Source organism: Benincasa hispida, chromosome 5 (genome assembly GCF_027475165.1).
Source record: "Benincasa hispida cultivar pf3 chromosome 5, pf3_genome.v1.1, whole genome shotgun sequence".
Lineage (NCBI taxonomy): Eukaryota > Viridiplantae > Streptophyta > Magnoliopsida > Cucurbitales > Cucurbitaceae > Benincasa > Benincasa hispida.
In genome coordinates this window covers 3,974,113-3,997,444 of record NC_143482.1, presented here as the reverse complement: position 1 = coordinate 3,997,444, position 23,332 = coordinate 3,974,113, and the positions used below count along the sequence as shown (strand labels likewise).

The 23,332-nt window shown below is 32.3% G+C and overlaps 1 protein-coding gene across 3 annotated transcripts; it reads left to right on the top strand.

The window, feature by feature from the left end:
* Positions 1-18,090: 18,090 nt before the first annotated feature.
* NPGR2 (no pollen germination related 2) lies at positions 18,091-23,040 on the top strand. 3 transcript variants are annotated; one of them, XM_039031933.2, is made up of 6 exons: positions 18,091-18,442; positions 18,880-19,160; positions 19,776-20,028; positions 20,272-21,491; positions 21,663-21,816; positions 22,575-23,040. In XM_039031933.2, the coding sequence occupies exons 2-6, from the start codon at positions 18,903-18,905 to the stop codon at positions 22,892-22,894; spliced, it is 2,205 nt and encodes a 734-aa protein (XP_038887861.1). In that variant the 5' UTR covers positions 18,091-18,442; positions 18,880-18,902; the 3' UTR covers positions 22,895-23,040. The 3 variants fall into 3 exon arrangements, with proteins under 3 accessions (XP_038887861.1, XP_038887862.1, XP_090170328.1); XM_039031934.1 differs by having other exon boundaries at positions 18,098-18,442; positions 18,784-19,160; XM_090314202.1 differs by having other exon boundaries at positions 18,139-19,160.
* The last annotated feature ends 292 nt before the right edge of the window (positions 23,041-23,332 follow it).

Genomic DNA, 23,332 nt, shown 5'->3' with positions numbered 1-23,332 from the left:
CCTCATCAGGCTGATATACAAGATCCCATACTGAGTTGAAGTTCATCAACTCCATCTCGAGATTCATGGCTTTAACCCATTCATCTCGGTCAACATCCTTCATTGCCTTTTTATAAGACAACGGATCCTCAACGTCGCCATCTGTCACCATAGCTAGGATTTCCATGAAACCCAGATAGCGATCAAGCGGGTTCGTAACCCTCCCACTACATCGAGGTTCCCTCAACTCTTGAGGTGGAACCGACCTACCAGATGAACTATCATCAACAATTTTGTTTGATGTATCAGGCCCTTCAACAACTCTTGTTGAAGTTTCAGTAGTTTCTTTGGAAAGCTCACTTAATACGACTTTACTACGTGGACTGTGCTCCCTGATATGACCCTCCTCCAGGAAAGTAGCGTTCGTGGAAACAAACACCTTGTTTTCGGGCAGATCATAAAAGTAACCTCCTCATGTACCTTTGGGGTAGCTTACAAAGAGGTACAACCTCGATCGTGATTCCAACTTCTTGGGATTTGTCTCAAGCACATGTGCTGGGCAACCCCATATGCGAAAGTGACGTAAACTAGCTTCACGCCCATTCCACAACTCCAGAGGTGATCTTGCAACACTCTTAGAAGGAACACAGTTGAGAATGTATACTACAGTCCCCACTGCGAAACCCCAAACCGAGTCTGATAAGGAAGCGTAACTCATCATTGAACGAACCATGTGCAACAAGGTTCTGGAGAAATTCGTTGGCATTTAGATTGGGTTACGGAAAATTTAAACATCTCTATGTTATGGAGGGAACTTATGGCTAAAGTTCTTAGCACATACAAGTTATTTTCCAGTTTAAACTGTACAAATTTCAACACCATCCTTACGAATAAATGCTTTATTCAATAGTGTAATTGTATCGTAAAAGACATTTTACAGAAATAAGGTTCCTTTTTAAGTTCAGGAACTACAAAGACATCTTTTAATTTAAGAAATCTATTCTGTAAAGTAAACTGGATGTCTCCCACTGCCATAGCTGAGACGACGTGCCCGGTGCCTACTCGCATTGTCATCTCGCCAGCCTCCAACTGTTGCTAAGATCTAATCCTCTTTGTCTGCCTTGGTCTTATCCTTGGTCGCCTTCTTTTCCTTCAAATAACGAGGATAATTCCTCTTTCAGTGTCCGTCCTGGTTATAGTGGAAACATTTTCCTTTTTCAACCGGCGGTGGATGTTTCTTCTAAGCGACAAGTGACGGGTTAGCAAGAGTATTCCCTTTCCCTTTACCACACTTCTTCTTCTTTTCCTTTCCAGAGTTAGAAGTGGAAGGTGCAGACTTTTTTCCTGAGGTTGAACCTCGATAGAACCTTTTAGAGGACGAGACAACATTTGCCTCACCTCCCTTTTTCCCCTTACTTTTCAGCAAAGATTGGTAAGTCTGCAACTCGTTGAGGAGAGTGGTAAGGGAGTATTCCACTTTGTTAAGAATCGCATTGCTAACAAAATAAAGAAAGCTCTCCGGCAATGAATGCAGGATAATGCTAACCTGACTACCCTCATCGATTTTAGACCCATTCATCTCCGCCATGTTAAAGTGGACCATCATATTCAGCACGTGTTCATGAACAGAGGTGCTTTCCTCCATTTTGAAGTTGAAGATGTGTTTCTAAGCCTCATGCTTGAGCTATCCAAATGGTTGTCCGAACATTCCCCGCAAGGATTCCATAATCTCATGAGGTGAAACCATGGACTCGTGTTTCTTGGCCAACATGTCACTAAGACCGGCCAGAATATAGGCTCGAGCCTTCTCATTTTCCCGTGTCCAACGCCCGTACGCGGTCCAAACAATTCGAGTAGCATCCTGAGGTGGAATAGGAGGACATTTCTCCGTAAGGACAAACTTCAAATCCTCGATGATGAGTATTGTCGTGAGCATATGTTTCCAACTTGAATAGTTTTGGCCATTTAGTTTTTCGGCGCTAAGCAAATTGATAGTGGCTGATGCCATTAAAAAAATTGTTGCTGAAAAAATAAAACGAATAACCTTTTATAAGACTTTGCAAAAACCACATTTTAATTAACCAATTAATTTTTAGCAAAATAGATTCCAAGTACCCTAAGTGAAAATACTTCTATTTTGCAATGATGCCCCAGTGAGGCAGGACAAACATCACCGGTGCGGTGATCGGATGGCCCTTCACTAGGATGAGACAATCTCAACCATTAGGCAAAACCAACTCTTGGAACTAAACCTAATAGTCACCATTTGTTCGGTCTAGAATAGTTAACCCTTAACAATCCTACGTAAATGTAATCCCTCGTTTCCAGCCCCAGAGTCCCGCCCTAATGCGTTTACCGTAGGGTAAAGACAGATTAGAACAAGAAACTAAGTAACCTTATCCTCTTACAGGAGATTAAATAAAGAAACGTGCAAAACAGCCATCCTATAGGGGGACACTCCCAGGGTGCCACGAGGCGATGTGCAGAAACTTTATTCAATCCAACAAGGGAGACCGAGGGATATGCTGTCGCACTTCCCGCTCCCACTTACTATGAACACTCTCTCCATCCACCTTGATATTGACCTATCCAAACACCATCCGTTGGGGAGACATGCCAAAGGTGCCTCGAGGCCGAAGGTAGATCTCATGGTGTGGACTATGAGAGAGAAATGCGGAAGGTGAAAATGAAGCATCAAATGCCCCAAGAGCCTCCTACTGAATGTTTTGCCTAGGGGTTTATTAACTTAGACAATCCGGCTACTGATTATGATCTAAGTCATTTATAAAGTTTGCTCAAAAACAACTTTTGTCTTTGAAATAAAAAAATCCAAGTAGTCACATTAAACTCTTTAATAGACTGACCTTAGTCTGCATGCATCAAATCTATCTAAATTACCTTTCCAAGTAGGTTCTCAGGTAGGGGTGTTCCGTTGCCGTCATCTTAAATACTCCAGCCTAGACAGAACCCGCCTTCGACAAAAGATCTACTATAGATAGACTTGCTACATATAGATCTTTTACTAATTATTTTAGTTCTAATTTTATTTTATAACCATTTATAAATAAACAACTAAAACACTCATCCCACATTACGAAGTATTTATAACGCTTATAAATATAACGAAAAAAATAAATAAAGCATACATAAATATAACCCTTATATTATATGATGCATGAGCATGCATTTATGTAAATTAAAACATGCTTCTCTAAATTATAACACTTATAATAAAGAAAATATGCACGATCTAAGGTGGGGTTTATCTATATGTGCATACTATATGACATATTAAAAACCTACATTGCATGTAAAAAATGAAGGATTTATGGACCGGGATGAGCCTTTACAAAACCAGAATGAAATAACCTTATATATTACATTTTTCATCGAGCAAACCGGTTCACAGGCGAACTAGGTCTTGAACCGCCAGAGGACTCCATCGTGTAGTAAATGTCGTAGGAAGATGATCGTTCAGCGCGTACTAGACTATAGGAGCATAATTAAACGATCGTATAGACGACGACGAGGCTGCAAAGCCTGATCGTCTATGCGATTGTGTAACGCGACGACAAGTAAACGATTTACCTTGCATTACTAAGCGATCATTTAGTAATTTACTAAGTGATGAAGCTTGCTGACCAGAATGATCGTCTATGCGATCATTTAACGCGACATCAGGTAAACGATTTACCTTGTGTAACTAAGCGATCGTTTTAGTCAGTTACTAAGCGATGAAGCTTGCTGACCTAGACGATCGTCTATGCGATCACTTAACACGGCGTCAGGTAAATGATTTACCTTGTGTTACTAAGCGTTCGTTTAATCAGTTACTAAGCGATGAAGCTTGTTGACCTAAACGATCGACCAGACGTGCGTGTTAAACGATATGCGAGCATCACCTCGTGTACACGACCCGATACTCAGTGATCATGTAACCGATCTTCAACACGATGCGATCAACCCTTGATCGCTTACCCGATTGTCTACACAATGCGATCATCAGCAATCGCGTACCCCATTAACTACAAGATGCGATCAACACTTGATCGCATACCCCATCGTTTAACCGATACAATCAATAACGATCGCGTACTCCATCATCTAACCGATGCGATCAACAGCGATCGCGTACTCCATCGACTGCACGATGCAATCAACACTTGATCATATTCCCCATCGTCTGCAAAATGCGATCAACACTTGATCGCATACCTTCCTCGAAGAACTAGAATGCTTGCTCCGATCTTCTTCGCGAATGATTCAAAACTCATACAGTCTTTGGATACAAACTCGATAACGATTATTAATGTCCAAAAACGCGGGGGCCTTTACAAACAACCGCAAATGTAAAATAATTAAAACAAACCGAGGCTAACATCCATGAAAACATCCATAAATCCGCACATCCACAGCAATTTAACAATTAAACAATGTAGAAATGCACCCACCAAGAACGTATTTGCAATCCTTTTGCAGCAATGAACTGAAATATCAGAAAATTGAGTGCTCTAATACCAATTGAAGGAACTCTTATTCAAGAGTACCTACGAGCAGAAGCGAATCTTTCCAATTCATTGTGACAGAATTATCGCATATACATTCAAACATCTTTTATAATGCTAAAGGGATCAAGAAATCATACAAGATGAAGATTTCTCAAGTCTAAAGCCAAACGTCTACCTTAAACAGTCACCACTTCGACAGAAGGAATCAGAGAAGACAACACCTCTAGAGCCCTCAGTATTCTTGGAGTGAGAATTCAAAGTGTGTGCTTTGTTCGAATTTGGTAGAGAGAAGGAGGAAGAGTGACCGTACACAACGATCAAGCAAGTAGGAGATGTGATCGTTTATCGCATAGACAATATACTTGATTGTTTAGGTAAAGTGTACGATCGTGTAGTAAAAGTAAGAGATCGTCTAAATAATCATGTAGGAAAAGGTAAATGATTGTCTATATGATCGTGTAGGAAAAGAATGAGCGATCGTCCAAAACAATCGTGTAGGAAAAACTAAGCGATCGTCTATATGATCGTTTAGTAAATATCAGGAGCTAAACAATCGCTTAGGAAAAAGGTAAACGATCGTTTAAATAATAGCCCGCGATGGAGTAATTTGTACGCGATCGCTTAGCAATATCGTATATGTAAGCGATCATGAAGTCCGATCGTATAGGCACTAATTTTTCTAAACGATGACACTATCTTTTTCACAATACCCATGCACACCGAGATCAACATACCGTCTGCTACTTATAATGCACTCATCCGTTATTTTAAACAAAGAGGCGCCTTCCCATTTCCTTTATAACCGTCCAATTAATGTGATCTTATCACATTCATAACTTATAAATTAATATCTAATATTAATTATAATATTTTTTCCTCTACTAGATATAAATAATATTTATATCCAATTTCCTCCAAATTAATGTATCCCATATATAAAGTTAATTATATCATATTTAATTAACCCGTTCAATTATATCATATATAATCGAACTCCCTTTTGTCAATTTGAACATTTCAAATTGACCTAAAAACTGACTCTCAACTTGTATCCAAGCTACCAAGAGGACCTTATGGACCTATGGCTCGAGGCTCCAATGGTACGTGAATAGCTGACTAAACTCTTTAGTCACGATATCCACCATCCATTAACTGCCAGCATTCCACTAAAGACCAATAGTTGAACTCTTCTTGCCATAGATTTATTTCTATGTCCATTGGATATAACCAATCATCAGTACGATGACCCTTCACAGATGCTCGTAATTACAGCAGGCCAATTTACCATTTTCCCCTGTAATTACATCTTCCTCCTTAAGTACCAATGATCCCTCTAATGAACAATACAACATAGTTCTACTATACGTGAACACCTCTCGGGCCATGAAAAGGGTTGTGGCGCCACATCGTTCAAGCCCTCCCCTTAAGGGAGCTATTTATCTGCTTGCCCCTGCCTCAGGGAAGAAGTAAATTCCATCTTGTGTAGCTAAGTTCCTAGCTCCCAAATCAGACGAATCCTCAAAATGGTAGTTTAGTCGGCGTTCTGGCCACTCTCACCCATGCAAATCAAAGGATCGCCCTTAATGGCAGGAGTTCCCAACTCACTCAGGATTGAGGTCATGTTACCTATAGTCCTCCTAGTGAAGTGAAATCTCAGTTATAAACGGTGTTATATAACGAGACATTAACACTTCGTGGTCAGGTCTTATGCAAACTCTTTGTATAGGACGCCCCCACTCGTATGTCCCCTACACGAATGATCAGGATCAGATCATCTGTGACAAATCACAACACTTGTGACCATTCCATAAAGCGGGCCGCATCCATAGCGTTACCATGATAAGGTTTCCCTCTTATATCCATATACTACAGACCATTTTGGTTATCATCACTCAAGACAAGATCCACTTGTATGTCACCACATACATGCTTGAGTCACATACAGATGACCAGAGATTTTATGTTTATTGGTTTGTGGTAAAATCTAAATGTGCAAAGTCAAATAGTGAAGTAAATATCATTTATAAAATACATCACAAGCGTTCGTACAAAGTTGTTTACAAACTTCGCTACTGGTGCTACTGGTGCAGTTAGAGTGGATCACATATGGACTGATGAAAACCTGAAAACCTGGTGCAGTTAGAGTGGATCACATACATCAAGCACAATACCATTTGAGAGTTCCTCGCTACTGGTGCAGTTAGAGTGGATCACATATGGACTGATGAAAACCTGGCAGATCCTTTGACAAAAGGACTAGTCAGAGAGAAGGTTTAAACCTCAAAAAAGATGGGACTCGTGTCTAGAAAGATGAATAACTTTTGAGGAAAACTAAACCTATAGACTGGAGATCCCAAGGAACAAGTTCTAAGGGTAATAACTGATCACAAGTGATATGAAGTGAACCATGCTAAAAACAACACAGAGTTCCTTTCATATAACCTAGAGTCTCAGCATGATATCCTGAAGTGTAAGAAAGGTTGAACTTAATTCTTAATAAGATCTATACTTGATGCCAAGTGGGGTACCTAGCTAAAGGAGTACTCGTGATAAACTCACCTATGTGAATGTGGACATGGGGGCTACTTCCTATAGAATTTTAAGCAAATTCTCTAGAGCGTTCATTAAATTGGGATACATGTGCTAGGATTTAAAGCACGGATTTTCAAACTATACCCTAATAATGTTGTGTATGTGATGTTGTTAGAGATTGAGTTTAAAACCTAGAGTTATCCAAGTATATTCTGAATTATCTTCACTATGTAAAGATTCAAGTCGTAAGTCACCTTTACTTATGCACAGTATTGTGTAGAGTGATATTACCTGATGAAAATGTTTTCTTATGTTTTTAATTTTCAAGTGAGGGATTGTTGGTGAAAAATTAATTTTTTAATAAAGGAAAAAGAAAGTGGAGAATCTCACATTGATTAAATCAACAAAGAGATGCCTACTTATGTACCCCTACCTTTTCTTGTGGATTTGATCCCCAAAGGGTACCTAAGTTTTAGAAGGGGTGAGGAGGTATTCAAACTTGGTTATGGTAGTCATTCCACACGCACGTACTACCACTGTCCGTCTGGTTGGTCAAGCGAGGCGCGTGTGGATTATTTTTTATTAAAATTTTTTATTATTATTTTATTTTATTTTATTAATTTAAAAATAAGTATTTCCATCCATTCTTTTTAATCATCTGAATTTACTGTTATTAAAAATATATATATTATTTATTTAAAAATAATAATTTTCATTCGTTCTTTTTAGTCATCCGAATTTATTGTGGTCATCCAACTTTGTCATTTCTTTGCGTACTCTCAAGGCTTATAAATTGCCTTCAGTGCTTCAGAAGGAAGGTAGAACCATCAATCGTATTTCTTCCCTCCCTGCTTTTCTTCTTCTTTCCTTTCAAGTTTCCGAGCACAGTCAGTTTAAAGGGGTGTGAGAATCCCGATTGGCTTTCGGTGTAGTTCTGATCAAGATAGGTGTTTATCTGGATTATTTTATCCTATGGACGGTGTGGCATCCTCTACGAACTACTAGCACAATGAACATAGCCATGAAACGTCTTAAAGAGAGCGAGATTCCTGCTCAGTCTTCCTTCACGAGTTTTTGTTTTGCAGGTTTTCCATTCGCCGCTGCTAATTTCATACCCTACATTCCTATTGTAGTTCACTAGAGCCTCCTTTCCTCTCACGATTCACCAGTATCTCTGTTACTGTCACTGTTCATCGGGTAGTTGCATTCACAGGTTCTTGTTCTTCTCATTCTCTTTTGTATCGTGTTTGCTTTGTTATTCAGGCTCGAATCTTTTACTGGCCTAATGCTTCGTTGGTATCTCTTTCTGCCTCATGAGGCGTGATGGGAGTAGTCATGGCTTAAAACTTCAATCGAAATTTCAAGATTTTGAAGGACTCAAAATTTTGATTGGGGGAAATTTTGTTTTCTCCCAATTTCGAGAATATTTTGATTTTCCCCATTTTGACGAAATCTCGAGATTTCGAGAAACTTCAATATTTTAAAAAAAAAAATCGATTTTTTTTAATTAACTACATTAGTCCAATTCATATTTTTCAATTTTATGGTCCTGATTACACATAATTCTATAGTTTCACACATTAATGTCATTTTCGACTAAAAATTAAGCCTTTTTATGTGCTACTTTTTATAATTTCCAACTTTTCTCAATTTTTAGTTTTATTTTCGACCCATAACTTTCATTCTAAAGAAATTGAATTTGAAAAAAACCACAAAGAACAACATATATTTATTTCCAACCTCATTCGAACTTTTTTTTATTAAATTTCACATCATTTCACCTCAAAATTGAATTGATGTGGGTTCTTTTTTCTTTTACCATCCAAAACTTTCATAAATGTCACCTCATTTCACCTCAAAATATTTCTAAATTTTATAATTATTTTTCTCTTTATTTCTTAAATTTCTGTTCTCGCATCAGTATTTACACATAAATTTACAATAAACATCTAAAGATTGTCTTGATTTATAGAAATTGTGATTAAAAATGGTCAATTATAGTCTAATTACGTCATAATGAAAGTTTCAATAACTAATTGTAACAATTTCCATCAATTTTCATAATTTTTCTCGAAATTTCTATCGATATCGATATTTTCATTCAGGGTCTCGCTATTTCAAACCTTGGGAGTAGTTTTATCTGTCTTTTGTTTCTTCCCCTTATTTCTGAGCTTGGTTAGTTATTTTTGCTTGTGTGTAAGTAGTTGTTGATTTTTTTCTTGTTCTCTCTTTTGAGCTATGACCTTGAGTTACGAGGTTCTTTTTCATTTTTGTCCTAATAAATAACACATATGTAAATAATAATAATAATTTATAGGTGATGATTCTAATTTTTAGTTTTGGTAATTCATTTTTTCGTCATTCCTGCTTGCTTTGTAACCTAGATACGGGTTGCTCTCGCCGACGAGAACCCAGCCATCACCAAGCAAGATTGTGGTCGAATGATACATACGATGGGATTTGGACTTGTATCTTTTATACTTACGCATATGTTAAGTGCTTCAACGAATACTCTATTGTGGGCTTTTATTAGGGGTGTTCGACGTTCGTGGATTGGATTGAGTTGGGTTTAAGGATTTTTTAGACCCAACCTAATTGTTGAGGTTGTAAATTTCTTCGACCTAAATAATCTTTATTAAAAAATAAATCTAATCAAACTCAACTATGAAATGTTGGGGTTGGATTGGTTTAGGTTATTCGGATCATTTATTTAAATATTTATTCTAAAAAGAAGTCAAATGTTAATATATAAAAATTTGATTTAATTATTTCATAAATTGAAGTAAAATTAAAAACTCAATTTCAATTTATATAATGAAAATTTTCTTTTCAATGTGCTAAAGAACTATTTTTAAGAGTGTTTAGAGAATAAATTATCCAAAACATAAAAGAATTAAATGAAACTTTAAAATAAATGTATATATAATTGTACCATAAGTACAAAAAAAAAAATTACATTTTAAAGTTAATGATAAGTTCATGTTGGTTTGGGTTATTTAGATGAACCCATGAATCAACCCAACCCATAAAGTTTTCATTTATTTAACTCAACCCAACCCAAATGAATTGATAACCCGATCCAAAACGTATGAATTGAATTGAGTTAATCGATTTTTTTTAGGTCATTGGATTTTTCTGAACACTTAGTTATTATATGACTTCTTTTTAGAGCTCCATGGCCAAATCATGACCTCAAATTTAGGATATTTTTATTTATTTTTCTTTTTTTTTTTTTTGCATTAATTTATCTAGTGTCTCAGTATGATTTGTTGAAAATAAAATCTTGTTTTCTTTCTTAAAAATATGTATATCAATGATATTATTGATATAGTATGTATTAAGTATATTGATTTTCTTATATTATTCAAATATAGTCAAACGATATACTTAAGTATGATACAAATTAAGTGTATCGAGAATGTATCTACATAATTTATTTACTTAATATAAAGTATTTATAATTCATCTGTAATATATAATATCATTTCTCAAATTTAATAACCAAAGAAAAACAACTAAAAGTAGTTAACAACCCAAAGGTATCGACGGTACAAATGCGCGTATTTTTATAAAGTATATCAACTATATATCCGTTCAGTGTATCAACAATTTTAAATATGTGCATTATTATAAAAGTATGTCAACAATATTTCAGTCAAGTGTATTAGCAATATAACTGAGTGTATTATTATAAAATATATTAACAGTATTTTAGTTAAGTGTATCACAAGTATAAATGAGTGTATCAACAATATTTAAGTCAAGTGTATCAGTAATATAAATGAGTGTATATTTATAAAGTAGATCAACAATATATTAATCAAGTGCATTAGTCGAATAAATGTGTATATCATTATAAATTATATCAGTAATATATCGATCAAGTGTATCAATAGTATAAACATGTGTATCATTATAAATTATATCAACAATATGTTAGTCAAGTGTATCACTAGTACAAACAAATAGATTATTATAAATTTGTGGTTGGACTTGAAAATTTGTCATTTTTGCAAATATAAAAAGTATGGGATACCGACCTAACTATCCTAACTTATTTTGTCATTTTTGCAAGTAGCACTTATTGGTAAGTGTTAACTACATTATGAAGGACAATAAAATGTTATTAATATATGGATGAAAACATAGTAAGTATCACCCATGGGATATAATATAAAGTGTGAGCCTATCACCTTTTAGTACCAATTTATATATATATATATGTTGATTATTGGTTGGATGGACCACCAACTTTTTAAATTTTCTTGCCTTATCTATAGTTGAAAATGATTAAAAATTTATGTATAATTTGATTTTATGATAATTTCATTGTTAATCTAAGTTGTAAAAAAAATATGTTATTTGAAAAAATTTTATAAAATATATTAAAATTTGATAATGGAAAAAAAAACTAAATTTATCCTAAACAAATCCTTCTATTTCTAGTTTAATTTTATTTAAAAAAAAGGGGTCAAATATGAATAGTTATTAAAAGATGAAGGATAAATACAAATTTTAAAATGATAGTAATTGAATAATGTGAAAAGTTACATTTCACTTCAAAGTTTCAATAGTTTGATTAGATTTTGGGATCCATGAATTTAGCAATTGTTGTGGGAATATACTTCACCTATGTTTCTTCATTTTTTGGTAACTTAATTTTGAAATTTGTGCAACAAAATTCAAAGAAATTTATGTGAACAAGAAAAAATGGGGGGAAAGGCAAATGAATACTTTTTTTTTCTTTTTTTACTTTTTTTTTTTTACGTTTTCTTTTTGTACTTGCATTCGTAGAGAAAGTAGAATGAGACGAAGATCATTCATAAGTTTTTTTAAAAAATAAATTATAAATTTAGTTCCTATAATTTTAAAAGTTATAATTTAGTCTTTATGATTGGATAAATTTCATGAACCATCCATTTGGTTTGATAAATCTTCATGTATAATCTTTATTGTAGGGATTATTTATGAATGTTTTGTCAAATTATAAAGACTAAATTCTGATTTTCTCCAAAATCATAAAGGTCAAATTACAATTTTTTTAGTCTTTTTTCTCCCTCCCTGTCCTCCATTGCCCTTGTATAAAAGTCGATTGCCTATGTTTTCTCAAGTCATTTCTCGACCAGAATATTCGATACTTTCAATACATTAGTTGAATGTGTAAATAGTGTTTGATTGAAAATTAAGCATCCTAATAATTTAGATCTCAAATTTGGAAATATTCTTTTCCTTGATGGTTTTGCTTACTAGTGAAGATAGATAGGCTCTTGTCTCTTGAGCTGCTTGATATGTTTTAATTCTAAAAAATAAATTATTTATAAGAACATTTTTTAAATTTTATCAATATTCTAAAATTAATGTTAAAATTCATTAGGTTTTTGAAAAAACATTAATTCATGAAAAAGCATATATAAATATAGATATAATAGAATTTAACAATAAAGTTTAATCATTTCAAAATGAAGACATTTTTTAAATGATAATTAATGTGAGTTATCTATTAGAATGGACAAAAAAAAAAAAAAAACAAACAAAATAGTACACTTAAGCCTCATTTGATAATCATTTTCTTTTAAATTTTTTGTTTTTTAAAATTAAATCTATAAACATTACTTTCATCTCCAAAATTATTCTTTGTTATCTACTTTTCATTAATAGTTTAAAAAAATCAAGCCCAATTTTGATAACTAAAAAATGTAGCTTTCAAAAAGTTGTGTTTGTTTTTTTTAATTTGGTTAATAATTCAACCATGGTACTTAAGAAAAATGTAAATCATTGTAAGAAGTGCGAATGCAATAGTTTTAATTTTCAAAAAATAAAAACAAAAAACCAAGGACCTGTTTCGTAATCATTTTGTTTTTTAAAATTAAGCTCATGGACACTACTTTCACTTCCAAATTTCTTCTTTTGTTATTTATTTTCATCAATAGTTTAAAAAACCAAAGCCAAATTTTGAGAACTAAATAAAGTAACTTTCGAAAAGTCGTTATTTTTTTAATTTTGCTTAGAATTCAACCATTGTACTTAACAAATATGTAAATCCTTTAAGAAATATTGATGAAATAAACTTAATTTTAAAAAACAACGATAAAAAACCAAATAGTTATCAAACGGGACCCAAATTACCAAACAGAACCTAGTGATTATCAAACGGGTCTCAATGATTGTGTGGGAAAACATTAAATAATAATTCTAGTGATCATATTTCATTACTAACATTTATTTAATACAGATTGTAATAGAAAAAGAAAATGAGTTCTTATTTCATGCTTGACTTTTTTTATAATAAATATCAATCTATACTCTAAACTTTAAAACTTTAAGTGTTGTATCAACTTAAATCTTAAGTTAATAATTGTACCAATTTAAACCGTGAATTTTTATAAGTATATCAATTTAAATTCTGAACTTTCATAATTGTATTAACTTAAATCCTACATTATGTTTTATTTGGATACACTCATGAAAGTTCATGATTTAAATTGATACACTTACGAAAGTTCATGGTTTAAATTGATACATTTATAAAAGTTTAAAGTTTAAATAGATACAATTATTAGTTTGGGTTTAAATTAATACAAATTCCAAAGTCCAAAGTTTAAATTGATATAATTTTAAGTTTAGAGTTTAATCGATATAATTCTCAACGTATATAAATTGATTTTTTTTTAAGTATAATTCATTATTAACACTTTTTTAAGTACATTCATGATTAACCTTTGATACTTTTTTTATTAGGCAATTAATCTCTGATACTTGGTAATAATTAGAATAATGCGAATATATGGAATAATTAAAGTATAATATCGGATGGGACCCATTTACCTATTATTCAGCACATTTAATAAAGTTTCACGACATATAAAATGATAATTTTAATATACAAACATTGACAAGAAAATTGTCCCCAAAAAGAAATTTATAATATGTAAACAAAAATACAAAGGTATTATTGATTGGTTGTTGAAGGGTTATTCCATTTTTATAAAGCAAGACTTTCCAGCGGTGACCTAAAAAAGACTTTATTCTAAATCGATAAAAGTAATTAATTTTAAATCAAATATATCAATGTTTCATATAATAAAAACTAAACGTTTTGTTTATTTATCAAAAGAATATATGGAATAAAAAAAAAAAAAAAAAAACTTCTTGTGCTAATAATAGTTGTAAATAAATTAATATTAGTAAATGCTTAATCATCCACCTTACAATTTTTTTAATTTTAAAAATAATTTATTTATTTTTTAAAAAAATTAATTGGTATTTTGGAGGAGATTCTATGAGTTAATATTTATCATCATAGTATGAGAATGATCATAAAATTTACGTAGATGTTTTTACTACAAATGTGAGATGCAAGAATTTGAACATTATAGACCATAAAAAATAATACGTCTTAATTGTTGATTCATACTTGAGTTGGTCTGTCACGTACGTTTACCCGTTACTATTTTCTATATTATACATTTGTTACTTTATATAAATGCATATTTTATCGTTAAAGTTTACTGTTTTACTGAGATCAGCTTCTTCTTTTTCCTTATGATGCTATAATTTTGATTAAATAATATGTTTTAGTTTTATAATTTTGAAGTTTGTGTTTATTTAGTCTCTAAATTTAAAAAACTGTCTAATTAACTTCTAAATTTTCAATTTTATGTCTAACATGTCTCTAGAAAATTATAAATAAATAAATAAATACCTATTAGATGAAAACTTGAATTAGTCTAGAAAACTATAAGTTTGTGTTTATTTAGTCTCTAAATTTAAAAAACTGTCTAATTAACTTCTAAATTTTCAATTTTATGTCTAACATGTCTCTAGAAAATTATAAATAAATAAATAAATACCTATTAGATGAAAACTTGAATTTTAATTAATCTAATGCAGCCCAAACTTTTTTATTTAAAATTGAGTAGATTTGTGATTTTTTTTTTAGTTAAATGAAAATTTCAAGTATTTAATTGAATTTTTTTTACGGATAGAAAAAAAAAAAGTCAACATATTTACAGAAATAGTAAAAAAAATATTGATCGATACTAATAGACTTCTATTAATTTCCATTACACACTTCTATCAACATCTATTAAAGAAAATTAAAATTTTGTTATATTGTGTAAATAGTTTCTTTTATTTTTCTATATTTGAAAATTTTCCTATTTAATTTGTAATTTTAAAGGTTCACAAACTAAATTTACACAAGACTAGGGATGGCAACGGGGCCGAGGCGGGACGGGATTGCACTCCCCATCCCGGTCTCCCCTGGGGATTTTTAATCTCCGTCTTCGCCTCATTTCCCGTTTTAGGGGGTCGAGGAATCCCCGTGGAAAAAATCTCCGCTTCTTATTTTATTATGTTATTATTTAAAATTAATTAAACTTAGTATTTACATTAAAATTATAAATTTTACGTAAGAAATTAATATTATTGTTACTTATTTAAATTAACCACTTAAAAAATAATTTAATGTTCTCATTATAAATTAATAAAAAATTAAATTTATTATATTACAAAATTAAAATTAAAAAAATGGAACAGTTTTTAAGTAGTTTATATATATATATATATATATATTTATATATAAAAGTAGAAAAACTTTCCAACGGTAGCCGAGTTTTAATAGTTTATACTAATCATTAAAAAAAACCAGGATGGGAGTGGGGATCCTCTCTCCATCCCTGACTAGGGATCCAATTTAAATTTCCAGTTTGACTCATGTACCAGGTCAAATCGGGGATTTTCCGTCTTAACTTTGGAAGGTCCGACCTTGAGACGAATTTTGCTATTCCTACACATGATAGATATGGCTAAAATAAATAAGTAAAAATAAACGGTCTCCTGAAAATTTATTAAGAGAAGAAACGGTCTTGTACAGTTGGTTTTTAGTACAATCTTGTACAGCTGTTCTAAAGTAAAAAATAATAATAAAGTCTTTTCTAAACAATAAAAATAATAATAAAGTCTTAAATATAATTTTGGTCTTTATTTAAAAAAAAAAAATGGTCCATCATGCTTTCATATCAACTTTTGTTTATGCATTATCAAAGGTTGAAATTTAGAAATCTTTAAATTGTTTATTTTCCCCCAAAAATTGTCTGTTGGCTATTAATAATTTTAGTATAAATCTTGAAATTATATTCAAAATTATTATTATAATTTAACCAATTTTGGTAAAAAATATATTAGAGAACTAAATTTAAGATTGTTAAAAATAAAAATATTTAATATTTAAAAATATTGAGAATAGAATTAACCTTGATTAAAACTATCTTTATTTATATGTCACAATTTTCTCTATTTTTCGTTGATATAAAACCGTGTTCGTTATCTCAACGTCAGAACCTTGAGAACTTAATGTCTAATCGGTTAAAAAAAAATACTACTTTTTTTGTTTTTTATTTTCTTACCAAAAAAACTTATCAGTTTTGAATGGGCATTAACAACAAATTGAATTATACCAAAAAGAGAAAAAAAAAAATCACAATAAAACGAGCAATAATTTATCTTCTTTTGGAACAAAAACAATTTCCCTCATTGGATTGATCAATTTTTTTAGAATTTACTTTATTCCTCCCATAATTCACTCCATCCTTATTCTTCTTCTTTTTTGGTTAACAATATAATTTTAATCCTCAAATTTTTAATAATTATTAAATTTAATTATCCTTAAAGGACTTTTAAAAAAATTATTATCTATTATTATTATTTTCATTATAAATTTTGAAAACATATTCACACGTTTATCTTTGAATTAAAATTATTGTCATAATTTAATCAATTTTGATTTGATGGAAATTAACTTGATAGACTAAATTTGAGATTTATTGAAAGTATCAAAACTAAAATTATACACGTGAAAGTAGACTAGATATAATAAATAAAAAGTACCATTATACTTTCAAAGGTTGCAATGTTACTCCTCAATTTTCACATACATTTCTAAACTACCCATGAAGTAAGAATTTTTTTTAGAATTTCAAACAAAAATTGAAATTTAAAATAGTGTGACGATGATCTAAAATGATGTGATGATCCAATTTTTTGTTATAGGTCAAGCTACATCATTTCATATTTAATTTTCATCCAAAATTTTAAATAATTTACCAAGATTTTTTAAAAACTTTTATTTGTTTGATAGGGGTAATATTGCAACTTTTGAAAGTATATGAGTTTTTTTTTAAAAAAAAAATAGATGGCAAAGTTCAAGGGTGTTACATATATAAATATAATTTAATCTTGAAAGTATAAAAACTATGGTTGAATAAATTTGAAAGTTACTTAAACTAAATTATTTTTTAACTTTGGAATATATATATATCAATTCTTTAGCCTGAACTTGATACAAATGTATCAATTTGAATCCTAAACTTTCAATTTCATCAATTTTGACCCTAAACTTACATAAGTGTTGCAATTTTATTATTTGATACCGTTTATGCAAATTCACCTACTAAAAAAATCAGTGTAAAATTCTCTATAAACTCATCAATTTCAATACTAAAGTTTTGCACAAAAATAAAATTGACCAATATACAAATTAACCCGTGAATAACATTTCCTAAATTCATTAATTTTTTGTTTTTTTAAAAAAAATCTAAGGTTATTTTTTTCTAACAAAAAGTAAAAATATGACCTATAATTCATTATAGGTATGAAAGATTTTTTTTTAATGTTACTCAGAATGAGTGGTTCAAATCGTTATAATTTTTTAAAGTTTAAAATTAAAATTGCAACACTCAATTAAATTTAGAGTTAAGATTTGAATAAAAATTTTAAACTTTTAGATATAAATTGATCCAAATAAACTAATAATTTTAATTTCACACTTTTTTTTCCCTTTAATTTTTAACTAAATAATAAAAAGGAAAAGGAAAAGGAAAAAAAGAACTGTCTCTGACAGTACAGTTGATAAACGGTTTACCGCCGGCGCGTAACGCATAAACCCATGAGATGCTGCCACGTGGCAAAAGATAAACCTCAGACAACGTGGTAAGTTAGAGGGTGGGTCCCAAATTTCTTTTTTTTTTTTCCTTCTTTTTTTGCTTTTAATAAAAAATAAAAAAAATCGCTCAAATTCTAAATTCTGTTCTAAACCCCCAAAAGGCCAAAGATCGTCTTCTCTAGGATTCTGTTTCCTCAATTTTCAATTTTTTCCCCTTCTTTTCTCTTTTTCTTTGGTTCCTTGTTTTCATCCGAAAGCAAATCTCAGAGTTGTCTAGTAAAAGCAGAAATAAAGAAACCCAAACCATTAAAGTAAAAGGATTGTTCAAGCTTTCATCTGCTTTTTTGGGTTTGTTGTTTTTATTTTCAAAACGATTCAAAAGAGGTTTTGATTGATTGTTGAACAGAATTCAAGTCATGGGTATTGCTGTTTCTGGATTTTTTCTTCCCTCACTCTTCTTTTACTTTTGGGAAATTAAAAGGTGCTTGTTCTTACTCTTTACCCTTTGCTTCTCTGCTTATTTTTGCTTCAATTCTCTCTCTATCTTGTACTGGGTTCTGGTTTTTTTCCAATTTTCAATTTCCCACCATCAATTCTTTGTTTATCTTGGTTTTTCGTTGATGGGTTTTGCTTGATGGAGGCTGAGTTGATTTTTAAAGTGGGGTTTTAGAATACTTGATGGAGTTTAAGAACGCCATGTTTAGGGTTTTGAAAATTTAGGTCATGATTTCTTTGTTGATTGAAATGATTTTGCTATCTGTATTCATCCTGAATTCAAATCCTCTTAATTTGGACATTGATGAGATATTTTTTGTTCTGTAGCTTCATTAAATGGGACTAATAGATGAAATAGAAGTTAGAGAAATTTATGAAGCTTTTGATTTATATTTGATGGTGGGTGGTTTTTTGTGGTTGAAGATTTTTGGCTGCTGTCAAACAATATGAAGAGTGACGTTAAGATTAAAAGGGGGAGGAGGGCTGGAAAAGGGGAGAATATTAGGAAGATAATGAAGTGTTTATGTTCTGGAGAGAGAACAGCTGGAGATGATATGATTCCTGCAGCAGAATCGCCTTCGGTTTTCGAGAATTCAGCAAGCGGACGCTCTTCACGAACTGGCGAGATCATCAAGAAACCAGAAATTGGTAATATAGAAGAAGCCGAGTCTTCGCTTCGTGAGAGTGGTTGTTTAAATTATGAGGTAAGAATCCTTGAGCTTTCTTGATTGCAAGTCATCTTTCTTGGTTTACTGTTTTATTTACGAACTTATTTCTGGACGATTCTATGGAGCAAAGAAGGAACAAGTTCTTTTCTTTCCTCTCATGTCACAATCCAGAAGAAGCAAGATAGTAGAGTGAAAACAAAAAACATAAGCAAGCTTTCTTTCTGATGCTTAATGATCAAGATATCTTTTTTTTTATATAATATTGAATGCAAATTGACCTCTCTGCTTGTATGAGTTTTCGGTCAGTTGTCAATGAGTATCAATTTGAAGGGCTTGTTTTTACAAGAATGAAGTTTAGCGAGAGAACTTTTTAGTAGTTTATATGAAAATCATGAAAATAAATTGAATTGAAACAACTCATACCCACTAGTTTTTCTTCTGCCAAGGTACTTTATTTTGTCTCTTTGTCTGATATGTATCACAAAAAAATTGCTGTCATTGAAACAAAACAGAGTTGGGAAAATAGGGGTGATTTGGATCAAGGTGATTATTATGTTTGAGGAATCCTAATACTGATGTTTTTAAGTACATCTAGCTTTGTTTATTTTGGAGGGAAAAAGGTTGTAATTAATTTATGCCTGTTGTTTGAAGGAAGCAAGAGCATTGCTGGGAAGATATGAATATCAAAAAGGGAATATTGAAGCTGCTCTTCATGTATTTGAAGGAATAGACATCACTGCTGTAACTAGTAAGATAATGATCTCCATAGCTAGAAGAGGAGACCATCCACGGAGACGATCACAAAATTTTACTGTCCCGCCAATGTCTATGCATGCTGTCAGTTTACTCTTGGAAGCCATCCTTCTCAAAGCAAAATCATTGCAAGGCCTTGGGAGGTTCGGAGGTACTGTTTATTATTTGAGATTTGGGATTCTCTTTCTTTTGTCAAACTCTTCAATGTGATTTTATTTTTTTCATGAAATGCCTTACAACTCTGGTGTTGAGTTTTGGTTGGAATATGAGGATTCACTGTGATTTTCGTGTTTCTGGATTGTCCGGTAAAAAGGGAAAAGACGGTGCTTGAGTGGTTTCTAAGAGTAAAAACATTTATGTGTAGCTGATCTACATTTTTCCATTATTCTTGCAGAAGCTGCTCAATCTTGCAAAGTTATTCTGGACATACTTGAATCTTCATTTCCCGAAGGCTTGCCTGAAAACTTTGGTGCTGATTGTAAATTGCAGGAGACAGTTACAAAGGGCGTGGAGTTGCTACCGGAGTTATGGAAGCTAGCTGATGCTTCTCAAGAAGCAATCCTTTCATACCGACGAGCACTTCTTCATCAGTGGAACCTTGATGCGGGAACCACTGCTCGAATTCAGAAAGAGTTTGCCATTTTTCTTCTGTACAGTGGATGTGAAGCTTGCCCTCCAAATCTCCGGTCCCAAATGGACAGCTCATTTGTACCAAAAAACAATATTGAAGAAGCTATACTCTTATTTATGATACTACTTAGAAAAGTTGTTCTTAAGAGGATTGATTGGGATCCATCAATCTTGGATCATCTCTCCTTTGCTCTAACAATATCAGGGGATACAAGGGCTTTAGCAGGTCAAATAGAGGAATTGCCTCCTGGGATTTTACATCGACAAGAACGGTATCATGCTCTAGCTCTTTGCTACTATGGAGCGGGTGAAAACTTGACTGCTTTGAATCTGTTGAGGAAAGTATTGGGTAGAAACGAGGATCCTAATTCGCTTCCCGCTTTATTGATGGCATCGAAGATTTGTGGAGAGAACTGCGACCTTGCTGAAGAGGGAACGAGTTTTGCTCATAGAGCTCTTCAAAACTTGGATCATAGATGTGATCAATTAGAAGGTGTTGCCAATTGTTTGTTGGGTGTCTCACTGTCTGTATATTCTAAATCCGCCACTGTGGATTCCGAGAAGTCCACCAGACAATCTGAGGCGATTGAGGCCTTGGAAGCCGCACGGAAGAAGACTAGAATGACTGACCCTAATGTTCTCTATCATTCGAGTCTTGAATATGCCAAGGAGAGGAAGTTAGATTCAGCACTTTATTATGCTAAGAAGTGTCTCAAATTGGAAGGTGGATCTAATGTTAAAACTTGGTTACTACTGGCTAGGATTCTCTCTGCCCAAAAACGATTTACAGATAGCGAAAGTATTCTAAATGCAGCTCTGGATCAGACAGGGAAATGGGAACAAGCCGAGTTGCTTCGAACAAAAGCAAAGCTTCTAATTGCACAGGATGAGTTTAAAGGTGCTATTGAGACTTATAGTCAGTTACTGGCTGTTTTTCAAGTTCAGAGTAAAAGTTTCAATTTGGGAGATAAGAAGCTACACGAGGTTTGTTTTATCTGTATTTGGTCTTTCCATCAGTTCATTTCTTATATTTTGAAAATGGTTTTCATATGTAGTTATTTCAACATTGTGTAAATAAACTACTTAAGCTTGTCTTGAATGTATCATTCAACATTGCTGTTGTTTAATCACTGTTGGCACACATCATTTTGACAGAGCAGTAGAAACTATACTAGAAGATTGCAATCGGAAGTGTGGCATGATCTAGCTCTAATCTACATGAGGCTCTCACAATGGCACGACGCGGAGGCATGCCTTTCAAAGTCGAAGGCCATCTCTTTTCATTCAGCATCTAGATATCATATTGCAGGTAATTCTTAATATCAGATAGAGTATCTTCTAAGAAGTAGGGACACGACACGTCACGGCGACATGCAAATTTAAAAATCCTAGGACACAGACACATTGGGATACACTCTTTTACTATTTTTTTAGGATATATATAAATTTAAGATAAAGTACTAATTCACTCCACTAAAAAAGAGCATAAAAGGTCAAGTTAATTAACGATTGTAGAAGGTGAAACGTTCAGGTTTCTAACTTCATGTTTTGTTTTGGTTTTTTTTTTTTTTAATCTTTGGTTAAAAAATGAGCTTTCCTAAGTGTTTTTTTTTTTTTAATAATTATTATTATCTTAGTTTATCAAGATTTCCCAAATGTGTCCTCCAGTGTCCCAAATGTGTTTCCATGTGTCTGAAATTAAAATAAATAAAAATATGACACAAAAATTTGCGCGTCAGACGTGTCTGGAGCATGTCCGTGTCCAACACGGACAATCCTCCTAGAATGAAGTGTTCGTGCTTTATAGAGTATGTTTGTTACTTCATAGTTAGCTTCTCTTTTCTTTTGAATGGATAGTTTTTATGTTTAGCCTGCAAACTGTTCTAGTTCGTTTAACTTCCTATTGTGTAATAGATGCCATCGATTATGCGCAATACGGTCAGGGACATATGATGAATTTGAAGATAATATCTTGTGATTTGAAGATCACTGCAAAATACTTTTCATCAAAGTTTTAAGTTCAGTCATCTGAAGGTGGTGTTTGGAATTCTTTTTAATTGATAACAGGTATGCTTTATGAAGCAAAAGGCTTGTATAAAGAAGCTCTAAAAGCTTTTATGGCTGCTCTAGACATTGATCCCATTCATGTCCCGAGCTTGGTCTCGTCCGCTGTGGTTATCAGACATCTCGGCCACCAATCGCATCCCGTCATTCGCAGCTTTTTGATGGATGCTTTACGGCTCGACCAGACAAACCATGAGGCATGGTACAATCTCGGGCTATTCTACAAATCTGAAGGAACCAAGTCCTCATTGGTAGAAGCTGTTGAATGTTTTGAGGCTGCAACTTTTCTTGAAGAGTCTGCTCCTGTTGAACCCTTTAGATAAAAACAGCTTCTGCTCAAGCATTTTTAATTTTTTTTAAACACATTATTTTCCTTGTATCTTCTGCTTCAAAATCTATTTTATACCTTCCCTCATATTGTACAACAACAGAAAATCAATAAATGGAAAAGTTTCTCTCTGATTCTGTATGGTTAAGTTCCCTCAAAAGACAGATCTATTGCAACACGGCAGAACTAATGGAAGCTGAACACTTTTTCAGGACATTTGTTTCATCCTTCCATCTTCATTTTATATTCTAATGGTTTATTAGTTCTAGTCAAAGTTCAAAATGTCGACGTGGACGAAAACATTAGCCTTAGTTTTTACTAAATCGTCAATAAAATGTTGATGTTGATGGATGTCTCTAAAAAAGTTATAAAAAAATTAACAAATAAGCATTTAATGATTTTTATACAAGTTAACATGTCTATTATTTATATT

Bases quoted from the DNA above. Each gene is read 5' to 3' on its own strand.
- NPGR2 (XM_039031933.2), top strand. From the start codon at position 18,903: ATGAAGAGTGACGTTAAGATTAAAAGGGGGAGGAGGGCTGGAAAAGGG. The intron at 19,161-19,775 runs GTAAGAATCCTT...TGTTGTTTGAAG, and splicing joins GTGGTTGTTTAAATTATGAG to GAAGCAAGAGCATTGCTGGG. The intron at 21,817-22,574 runs GTAATTCTTAAT...AATTGATAACAG, and splicing joins ATCTAGATATCATATTGCAG to GTATGCTTTATGAAGCAAAA.